This window comes from Mandrillus leucophaeus, unplaced genomic scaffold (assembly GCF_000951045.1).
Source record: "Mandrillus leucophaeus isolate KB7577 unplaced genomic scaffold, Mleu.le_1.0 Scaffold800, whole genome shotgun sequence".
NCBI classification, from domain to species: domain Eukaryota; kingdom Metazoa; phylum Chordata; class Mammalia; order Primates; family Cercopithecidae; genus Mandrillus; species Mandrillus leucophaeus.
In genome coordinates, this window is record NW_012108698.1 from 72,555 (window position 1) to 84,332 (window position 11,778).

The 11,778-nt window shown below is 38.8% G+C and overlaps 1 protein-coding gene across 2 annotated transcripts in view; it reads left to right on the top strand.

Moving 5' to 3' along the window:
• The window catches only part of DEK (DEK proto-oncogene), a 39,131-nt gene that overhangs the window by 20,242 nt on the left and 7,111 nt on the right, over positions 1-11,778 (top strand). For both annotated transcript variants that reach the window (XM_011967573.1, XM_011967574.1), the window contains exons 7-8: positions 6,578-6,713; positions 7,482-7,630. In XM_011967573.1, coding sequence (XP_011822963.1) covers positions 6,578-6,713; positions 7,482-7,630 — 285 coding nt within the window. The remainder of the gene's footprint in view (positions 1-6,577; positions 6,714-7,481; positions 7,631-11,778) is intronic.

Here is an 11,778-nt window from a genome sequence, read left to right on the forward strand (position 1 = left end):
GCCCGTCTCGGCCTCCCAAAGTGCTGAGATTACAGGCTTGAGTCACTGCGCCCGGCTCACATAATGTTTTTATTATAATCACTAAAGTTTTCAAGATATTTTGAAAGAGACTTAAAATGGAGGTCAGTCCTTTACTTATTTTTGAGACAGAGGCGTATGTCTTACTCTGTTGCCCAGGCTGGAGTACAGTGGTGAGATCGTGGCTCACTGCAGCCTTGAACTCCGGGGCTCAAGTGATCCTGCCACCAGGCCTAGCAATTTTTAAATTTTTTGTAGAGACAGGTTCTTGCTGTGTTGCCCACTGGCTTTTGATTTCTGCAGTAACCACTTTTTGATTGCTCAAGTTAGTGAATTGGGAGTATGCTTAAGTGCTTTTAGGGTTACAGAAGGTATTTTCTAAGCAAATGCTCTTTGATACTTAGCATTATAGGATTTCTAAAGAAGGAACATCTTCATGCCTGTTGAGGAAAGGCTTTGGATAGAAGTGGAAGTACTACCAATTCAAGTTGACCTTGGGAATAGAGAGAAAAGTACGTGTGAACAAAGATAAGGAGCAGGGAAGGCAGGGTGCCTTTGACTAACTTGTGGTTAGAGTTGTGTGCCCAGAAGTAGAGCAATGAGAGGTGAAACTAGAGTAGTATAGGTTGAATCCATGCTATAGAGAACCCATGAGTCTGGGCATTGTTGTGTGACTAATATGTTTGGTGGTAGATTCATTATTCTCACTCATTCAAAATGATTGTCTTACTCTGTACCTGAGCATTTTGCTAAGTGAGAGAAAAAAAAATGAGACACGTCCTCTGTCTTCCAGGAAGTACCACTCATTCAGTAAGCATTTATTATCTCCTACAAGGAAGAACCTTTTCAAAGTGTGTATGCCATGTGCTTTCACATCTTGCATCTCATTTAGTCTTGACTCCATGAGAGGTGAGGTATATATCCTCATTTTTGTATTTGACGATATAATATATAAGGAACTTTTTTAGTGCTTTCTCTTTACAGTAGTCCCCTCTTACCTGAAAGGAGTACGTTTCAGGACCCCCAGTGTATGCCTGAAACTTCGGATCCTGCCAAGCCTGATTGCTGTCATTTGAGACATGTTTTTGTTCATGTTTTCCACCATCAAATTATGCCTTTTTCATCGTAACTAAGCACTTATCCTGCACTGTGGCCATAACTTTAGCAGTTTGAGGTTTGACAGCAGAGCCAGCACAAAGTTCTTTTCCCTTCACAATTTCACATATAGAAGGTTTGTTCTTATTATAGATCTTAGCAACCTCAGCATACGATTTTTTTCTTAAGTAAAGAGCTTTTACCATTTCACTTAAAAGAACCACTTTATGGCTTCTCTTTGGCATGTTTGAATTGCCAGCATTACTACTCCTGGGCTTTGGGGCCATTATTAAGTCACATAAGGGTACTTGGGCACAAGCACAACGATACTGCAACAATTGATACCACAACCAACATGGCTGCTAGTGACTAATGGGCCAAGGTGCTGGGAGCATCTACAGAGTGGATATGCTGGACAAAGGGATGATTCACATCCTGGGCAGGAGTGAGCAGGATGACATGAGATTTCATCACACTACTCAGAACAGTATGCAATTTAAAATTCATGAGTTGTTTACTTCTGGAATTTTCCATTTAATATTTTCAGACTATGGTTGACAACAGATAATTGAAACCACATTCAGAAAGAGAAACCATAGATAAAGGGAGACTACCGTATTATTCTTTCTTTCTTTTTTGAGACAGTCTTGCTTTGTTGCCCAGGCTGGAGTGCAGCGGCACAATTGCTACTCACTGCAAGCTCTACCTCCCAGGTTCAGGCAATTCTGGTGGCACAGCCACCCTAGAAGCTGGATCCACAAGTGCATGCCACCACGCCTAACTAATTTTTTGTAGAGACAGGGTTTCACGATGTTGCCAGGCTGGTCTCGAACTCCTAGCCTCAAGTGATCTACCCACCTTGGTCTCCCAAAGTGCTGGGATTACATACAGGGTTGAGCCATCATGCATGGCTTAGTATTCTTTCTAAAGCTTCTTGTTTATGTACTTCTATCTTCAGAGTTCTCTAGAATTCCTGATTTAGATGAAAATTTGATTTTAAGCTATAACTTTAAGAAAGTTAATGTGTATAAATCCACTTGTGTTTATCAGAACTTAAAACTAAAAGCTATTAAAAACTTGATAATTGGAGGAATTGACCTGTTGATTGCTTTATCTGGTTCCTGCCTTTTCTGTGTATAGCTCCAATAATTCATAATCTAGGAATCAGCAGACTGTAACCTGTATGCCAAGTCCAGCCTCCTGCCTGTTTTATACAGCCCTCAAGCTCAGAATGGTTTTTCCATTTTTAAATGATTGTTTAAAAAAATGAAGAATATGCAACAAAGATATGTAGCCAGGAAAGCCGAAAATATTTACTATCTTGCACTTTAAAGAAAAGTCTTGGTGACAAATCTAGTCTATAAATGTGCTTTTCATTTTATGTGGTATAGCTAGATGAGTCAGCTCTGGAGCTTCAAAAATATATACAGGTGCTCAGGAATCAGGAAGTTTGGCTGTAACACCCTTGTTCTTAAAGCTTCACAATACCTTCCATAAAATAGGGATAATGAATTGTAGGCCAAGTACTTTGAGAGTATGGATTAATCAAATTGATGGTCTTGTGAAAGATTTAGAGGAGGTAATTGCTAAGCTGGGTTTAGAATCATGAGTGGGATTTTCCTAAGTACAGGAGAGGAATGAGAGGAATGAAGATTTGAAAGTTCATGTAAAATTAAAGTGGACATAGTTTAACTTGCCTTCTCAGCTCTCCCTGGGTTTTTTTCTGTTACCTCCAAATACTGGTTACCCATGTTTACCTTGACAGCAAAAATTGTCCATTGTGTCCTAATACCAAGGTATGTCCTTTGAGATGCCCCCATTTTCCAGAGACCTATTCCTCCTATACCTAATAACCTTCAGGGCAGCCAAAGTGATGAACACCTGCAGGACTAAAGCACAAGATACAAATTTCATTAGTTGTTTTACTGTTCAGCTTTCATAATTTCTTAACTCAGCGTTAATCTAAAAAGACTTTACCAAATTCCTACCTTGATGTTGTCACAGAAGAATTTGCAGCTGGTTGCTAAAGATAAATGAAATCCTGTATAAATGACATGACATACTACTATAGATGTTTGTGGGCCAAGTCATATCTACCATAGTGTAGTGAAATAAGTGTGATATATCATGGCTAGTTAATACAGTTGTTTTTGAGTCTGTCTCACTGTGTTTATAATTTACAGTCTATGTATCTGCCCTGCTTTTAAAAAAAAGAAAATTAGTTTTTTAGAGTTAGGGTCTTCTGATTTTGCCCAGGCTGGTCTCAAAGCTCTGGCCTCAAGTGATCCTCCCATGTCAGCCTCCTAAAGTATTGGGATTACAGGATTGAGCCACTGCACCCTGCTTTTTGAAAACACTTAGAAATTTTAACTTATTAGAGGAAATTATATTTGCATAATGAAAGAACTTCTCATTCTACAAAAGGGAGCACTCAGTAATGATAGTTAATATTAAAATAGTGTTTACTATTTGCCAGGTACTACCAAAAATACTTTTACGTGTTAATGTATCTACTCCTCATAAAACCATAGGAACTATTGTTTCTTTTTGTTTTGTAAATGAGGAGACAAGGGCCTAGAGATGTCCTGGGGCTGGAATTTGAAACCAGGCGGCTTGCCACTAGAGCCTGTATTCTTTGAACTATTATATTTTTTTCTTTAGTGCTTGTGCAGTATATCTGCAGTCTTTTAGAAATTTTAATAGATGACAGGCTAGTTGTCCATTTAGAAAAACTGTAGAATATTACCCCTTACAGCAGATAGGAAATGTAGAAAGATGTAGTTTTGTTATACAGAAGTAAAATTTCATGGAGATGACTCATTATTTATTACTGTAAATGTTTATGCTTCGTCACACTATCACTACTTGCAATTCGCAGGTTTTAAAATGATGCCATGTTGTGTGTCCCATCTAAAATTTTAATGGCAGACCTTAAAAGGCTTTGGAAGTGTTTCAGTTATCTAATTCTGATTTTCTAATTTGAATGGAGATTGAGTAATTACTAATAATACTGTTGTTTCTTTTGCTCAGCCTCTTCAACCCTTTCAGGAATAACTTAGTTTCTTGTACCTACAAAGTCCAGATTTTATTACCCTTTAACTAAAAAATGATATATAATCATGATTATTTTATTCTGTGTATTAAGTGTGCTAAAGAACTTAAGAATTTTTAGGATTCCCTTTCAGAGCCTGATACATAGTTCACGTGAACTGGGTGGACACTTAATAAACCTTAAAACTTGGTTTAAGTTGATCATAATAAATCATTGATACTTATCCCCTAGCCCCACACAATCTAGAACATCTCTCAGAATTAGGAGTAAGTTAAAATAGCCTGTGAATTGCACAAGTCCACGGGAAATTCGTGTACTTACTTTTAGAAGCATGTCAGCCCCTTGACACCTTAAAAATGTATTTTTTTAGTAGCAGTTAAACTACATACTTCCCAGCTAGTGGTATATTATTGAGGTAGTGCAGGGTGATGATAGGCTTGTATAAATAGGTACAGTGATGGTATATTGGCAAAAAGAAAGACAAACAGTAAAATCCAGCCAGGCGAGGTGAGGTGGTATGTGCCTATAGTCCCAACTACTCAGGAGCCTGAGGTGGGAGGATTGTTTGAGTCTAGCATGGGTAGCATAGCGAGACCATCTCTTTTTTTTAAAGACACTAAAATCCAGTGAACAACTTGAGGCCACTTTTGGAACAGATTGGTCTGTATACTTTAAAGGACAGGTTCAACACAGTGCTTATGTCTTTAAAAACAGGTTGACTTGGCCAGGCATGGTGGCTCATGGCTGTAATCCCAGCACTTTGGGAGGCCAAGGCGAGTGGATCACCTGAGGTCGGGAGTTCCTGACCAGCCTGGCCAACATGGAAAAACCCCATCTCTACTAAAAGTACAAAAGTAGCCGGGCATGGTGGCACATGCCTGTAATCCCAGCTAATCAAGAGGCTGAGGCAGGAGAATCACTTGAACTCGGGAGGCAGAGGTTGCGGTGAGCCGAGATCGCGCCATTGCAGTCCAGCCCGGGCAACAAGAGCGAAACTGCATCTCAAAAAAAAACCAGGTTGACTTAGTATAACACTCAGGAATCAAGAGTGTTAAAACATTTGGAGAAACATTCTGTCAAGTGATTTCAGTAGTTTTGGTGTGTAAAGGGGAGAATTTAAATTATCTTGGAATGTTTAATAGGATGCTTTTCCTTTGGGAATATTAATTAAACTAAGAATTAATGCTTTCTAATTTCATAGGCTCCACATGAGACAAAGTATGAACTCTGATTTTGTCTTTTTTTTTTTTTTTTTTTGAGACAGTCTGTCTCCTGGAGTGCAGTGTCGCGATCTCCACTCACTGCAACCTCCACCTCCAGGGTTCAAGTGATTCTCCTGCCTCAGCCTCCTGAGTAGCTGGGACTACAGATGCCCACCACCACACCCAGCTAATTTTTGTATTTTTAGTAGAGACAGGGTTTCACCATGTTGGCCAGGATGGTCTCAGTCTCTTGATCTCATGATCCGCCCATCTTGACCTCCCAAAGTACTGGGATTACAGGCGTGAGCCACCACGCCCGGCCTGTCATTTTAATCTGTCCATATTTATGTGTTTTGTTTGTGTCTAATCACCTGTGGGTTAGTGTTTAAGAACGTAAGTTCTGGAGTCACATCTATATTTGAATCTTGCCTGTTTATTAATGTGACTGTAGACAAGGTAACCACGCTGAGCCTTAGTTTTCTCATGTAGTCATAAGTATTTATTGAGCAACTACTGTATACCAGAGACTATTTTAGGAGTTAGGGAACTATCAGTGAACACAAGATTCTAGGCCAGATGTGGTGGCTCACGCCTGTAATCCCAGCACTTTGGGAGGCCAAGGCAGGCAGATCACTTGAGGTCAGGAGTTTAAGACCAGCCTGGCCAACATGGTGAAACCCCATCTCTACTAAAAATACAAAAATTAGCCATGTATGGTGGCAAGTACCTGTAATTCCAGCTACTAGGGAGGCAGAGACAGGAGAATTCGCTTGAACTCGGGAGGGCATAGGTTGCAGTGAATCAAGATCGTGCCACTGCACTCCAGCCAGGGCAACAGAGCGAGACTGTGTCTCAAAAAAAAAGATTGTAGTTGAGAGAGAGGGAACATAGAGAAGATAATATTATCTGTTTTTAGGGGTTCCCCCCCCAAGATTAAGTAGAGTAATGCATATATAGTTTATCCATAGTGCAGAATAAATATGGGCAACTCTTGTGTGTGTGTGATTGTGATTTGTCATGCTTAGACTTGTGTTGGGATAAAATAGTTCGTTGTATATTAATCATCTCCCAAAAACAATTTTTAATTGGTGATACCAAATACATTAATTTTCCTCTAATATTATTAAGGGGGTATAGGGGAAGTAGAGAGATGGGATGGGATAGCATTGAATCTCATCAATATGTGTACTTTTGCTTTCCTTTGTAACAGCCACCAAAAAAGACAGCCAAAAGAGAAAAACCTAAACAGAAAGCTACTTCTAAAAGTAAAAAATCTGTGAAAAGTGCCAATGTTAAGAAGGCAGATAGCAGCACCACCAAGAAGAATCAAAACAGTTCCAAAAAAGGTATGTTAGAAATAACATTAATCAGCAACTTTAAAGATACAGCATATATTAATGTGTTGTACATAGTATTTAAGTGTGTGGGGGAAACAGGTAAATTGCAGAGAACATTGCGAGGAGAAGTAATACAGGTTGAACATCCCTTATCTAAAATGCTTGGGACAGGAAGTAATTCAGATTTTGATAAATATATATATGGGGGGGGGGATCTTGGAGATGGGACCCAGTCTAAACATGAAATTCATTCATGTTTCATATTCATCTTACATAGCCTGAAGGTAGTTTAATATTTTAGCTAAATGAATTATTTATTGCAGTGATGCCATTACAGCTCACTGCAGCCTTGAACTGCTGGACTCAAGCGAGTCTCTTACCTTGGTCCCCCCAGAGCACTTGGATTATAGGCTTGGACCACTACCCTTGGCCTGAAACCAAGTTTTGACTGAGACCCGTCAGTGAGGTCGGGTGTGGAATTGTCTCCTGGTGGTGTCATGTTGGTGCTCTAAAAAGCTGGATTTTGGAACATTTCAGATTTTGGATTTTTTGATTAGGGATGCCCAACCTGTATACCAGTTTTTTATAGTTTTTGATATTTCAAATTGACATAAAATTTGTATGCATGTTTTATAGGTAACCTATAGAGTAGTGATTTATAATTTTTTTGATCCAACACCCCTTTGAGAATCTGTTGAAAGCTTAAAATTCATCTCAACCTTTGTTAAATATTAATTTACTATGTAAGAGAAATTATTATTATCATATTACTTTTAGAAAGTGAGTCTGAGGATAGTTCAGATGATGAACCTTTAATTAAAAAGTTGAAGAAACCCCCTACAGATGAAGAATTAAAGGAAACAATAAAGAAATTACTGGCCAGTGCTAACTTGGAAGAAGTCACAATGAAACAGATTTGCAAAAAGGTAATTAGACAAGTGTTTAGATTATTTTGCTTTTACTAGAAAAATTCTTTCACTTATCTCTTAATTTGAAGCTAAATACTTATGTGCATTCACTTATTGAAGAAATACTTGTTGAACTACTATATGCCAGATCTCCTTACAGGTGCTGGGATACCACTTTAAATAAAATAGTCAAAGTTTTTGTCCTAATGGGTTTATTTTTATAAATAACGTTAGAATGAATAAAATTGGAGTGAATAAAATTAAAGTGATACATTCCAAACCACATAGGAAACTTTCTGATCTGGAGGTTGTTTCTATTGATGCATCCTTAGTTTATGTTTGTTTAAAGAAGCAGAATCTCATGAACCGCCTTATTCTCTTGTTAATGTGATAAATGAGCTGTTATAGATTAGGTTCTTAACTCAGACTTCTGTGGCATTTTTCTAATATTTCTAATACTTCTTAGGAAATAAAGTGGCCTAGTCTTGAATATGATTCCATAGGGATTCTATGGAAATTTTAGAAACTTGTCTGTTGTGGTAAAATAAAATTACAATTTGGAATGTACTGAAAGTGAAATAGTCTACGCTTTTTTAAAGGACATTGATTATTATTTTGTTTATTCATTCACCATTAATTGATTCTCTACTACATTTCAGGCACTGGGCTAAATGTTACAGCTAGAAGCTGGATGTGGTGGCTTACGCCTGTAATCCCAGCACTTTGATAGGCTGAGGCAGGAGGACTGCTTGAGGCCAGGAGTTCAAGACCAGCCTGGGCAGCATAGTGAGATTCCCATCTCTACCAAAAAAAATTTTTTTTAATGTTACAGGTGGAACCAGAGAAGCCGTTACTTGGCTTTTAAGAGGAGCTTACAGTCTAGTGGGATAGAAAGAGATAAGTATTTTAGTAATTGAAATATTGTAAGTGAGGGCCGTGTTAGGAGAATATGGAAGGTGCTGCAGCACCACGGAACAAGCACCCTACTTGAGGCTGGGGGAGTCTAGAAAAGCATCTTGGAAGAGCTCTTAACTGAATTTCCTAGTGGACCATCACCCATTCCATACAGTTGAGGAACAGTAACACATTAACCAAAATGATAATTGCAAGGAATAGTATTAGTTCAACATGTCTCAAGACTAGGATTAGAAAGAAGTCCTCACAGAAGTTAGGAGAAAATACTAGAGTTTTGCAGATCTTAAATATGCCATGTTAGAGTTTCAGTTTCTTCCTGAAATAAATGAGGAATTGAGAGGCTGTGTAGATTATTGAGAGAGATTTAGCCAGGGGCATAAGACATATTTTTGTTTTTTAAAAATTATCCTGGAAACATTAAGAACAATGGAATGGCAAAGGATGAGATGAGAGAAGCAGGACACCCAGTTATGTCATCATTAAAATGACAGTGTGAAGTGAGGAAGAAGTCAAAGAGAAACTAGTTCTGTCCATTAGAATACCCAATAGAAGGATTTTTGTGAATACCTTCATGTAATTTTTTAAAAGGGATTATTAACATGGAGAGGTCAGGTGAGAAGGACCTGACCTTTTTTGGAGTCTGCAATTAGGAGACGATGACCTAGGGTGGTAAAAGCAAGAGTTAATGAATAGTGAGGAAAATGAACAAAGTAAATCTTCTGTTTCAAGCAGCTGTCTTTGGAAGGAAAATAGGTAGATGGGGGTAGGCGACAAAGTATTTTTAATGGGCAGTAGGGGTGGAGGGGAGAAGCATTTTGGTGGGAAAGGAGAAGTTACAGGAGAGTTGAAGGGTGGTCCTGTGGAGGCAAAGAAAATTAAGTACCATTGATGAATCCAGATAAAACTGGAGGGGAAAGAGCTGTCAGAAAATTGAAGGAATTCATAATAACGGCTTTTTTGGCTGTGATAGGAGTGTCAGACACTTAAATAAGGAGGTGAAACTGCCATTGGTGGGAATGAAAGGAGAGCCTGACTGGTAGGTTTTGGGGGAGGAGCCTTTGGAGGTGAATACCAGCAACTGAAAATGGGACCCGCCTCTTCAAAGCTGCTTTCCCACAGCAATCTGTAGTCTAGGCTTAACCATGGAAGAATGAGTAGTTAGACCAATTCAGGATTGGGGTTTTGCAGGGAAAGAACAAGGGACAAACAATTTTTTTTATTTTTCTTATTTTTATACTTTAAGTTCTAGGGTACATGTGCACAACGTGCATGTTTGTTACATATGTATACATGTGCCGTGTTGGTGTGCTGCACCTGTCAACTTGTCATTTACATTAGGTATATCTCCTAATGCTATCCCTCCCCCATCCCCCGACCCCATGACAGACCACGGTGTGTGATGTTCCCCTTCCTGTGTCCAAGTGTTCTCATTGATCAGTTCCCACCTATGAGTGAGAACATGTGGTGTTTGGTTTTCTGTCCTTGTGATAGTTTGCTCAGAATGATGGTTTCCAGCTTCATCCACGTCCCTACAAAGGACATGAACTCATCCTTTTTTATGGCTGCGTAGTATTCCATGGTGAATATGTGCCACATTTTCTTAATCCAGTCTATCATTGATGGACATTTGGGTTGGTTCCAAGTCTTTGCTATTGTGAATAGTGCCGCAGTAAACATATGTGTACATGTGTGTTTATAGTAGCATGATTTATAATCCTTTGGGTATATACCCAGTAATGGGACGGCTGGGTCAAATGGTATTTCTAGTTCTAGATCCTTGATGAATTGCCACACTGTCTTCCACAATGGTTGAATAGTTTACAGTCCCACCAACAGTGTAAAAGCGTTCCTATTTCTCCACATCCTCTTCAGCACCTTTTGTTTCCCGACTTTTTAATGATCGCCGTTCTAACTGGTGTGAGATGGTATCTCACTGTGGTTTTGATTTGCATTTCTCTGATGGCCAGTGATGATGAGCATTTTTTCATGTGTCTCTTGGCTGCATAAATGTCTTCTTTTGAGAAGTGTCTGTTCATATCCTTTGCCCACTTTTTGATGGGATTTTTTCTTGTAAATTTAAGTTCTTTGTAGATTCTGGATATTAGCCCTTAGATAGGTAGATTGCAAAAATTTTCTCCCATTGTGTAGGTTGCCTGTTCACTCTGATGGTAGTTTCTTTTGCTGTGCAGAAGCTCTTTAATTAGATCCCATTTGTCAACTTTGGCTTTTGTTTTCATTGCTTTTGGTGTTTCAAACAAGAAGTCCTTGCCCATGCCTATGTCCTGAATGGTATTGTCTAGGTTTTCTTCTAGGGTTTTTATGATTTTAGGTCTAACAATTAAGTCTTTAATCCATCTTGAATTAATTTGTGTATAAGGTGTAAGGAAGGGATCCAGTTTCAGCTTTCTACATATGTCTAGCCAGTTTTCCCAGCACCATTTATTAAATAGGGAATCTTTCCCCCATTTCTTGTTTTTGTCAGGTTTGTCAAAGATCAGATGGTTGTAGATGTGTGGTGTTATTTCTGAGGGCTCTGTTCTGTTCCATTGGTCTATATCTTTGTTTTGGTGCCAGTACCATGCTGTTTTGGTTACTGTAACCTTGTAGTATAGTTTGAAGTCAGGTAGCGTGATGCCTCCAGCTTTGTTCTTTTTGCTTAGTATTGTCTTGGCAGTGCAGGCTCTTTTTTGGTTCTGTATGAACTTTAAAGTAGTTTTTTCCAATTCTGTGAAGAAGGTCATTGGCAACTTTATGGGGATGGCATTGAATCTATGAATTTCCTTGGGCAGTATGGCCATTTTCATGATACTGATTCTTCCTATCCATGAGCATGAAATGTTCTTCCACTTGTTTGTGTCCTCTTTTATTATGTTAAGCAGTGGTTTGTAGTTCTCCTTGAAGAGGTCCTTCACATCCCTTGTAAGTTGGATTCCTAGGTATTTTATTCTCTTTGAAGCAATTGTGAATGAGAGTTAACTCATGATTTGGCTCTCTCTTATTGATGTATAGGAATGCTTGTGATTTTTGCACATTGATTTTGTATCCTGTGATTTTGCTGAAGTTGCTTATCAGCTTAAGGAAATTTTGGGCTGAGACGATGGGGTTTTCTAAATATACAATCATGTCATCTGCAAACAGGGACAATTTGACTTCTTTTCCTAACTGAATACCCTTTATTTCTTTCTCTTGCCTGATTGCCCTAGCCAGAACTTCCAACACTATGTTGAATAGGAGTGGTGAGAGAGGGCATC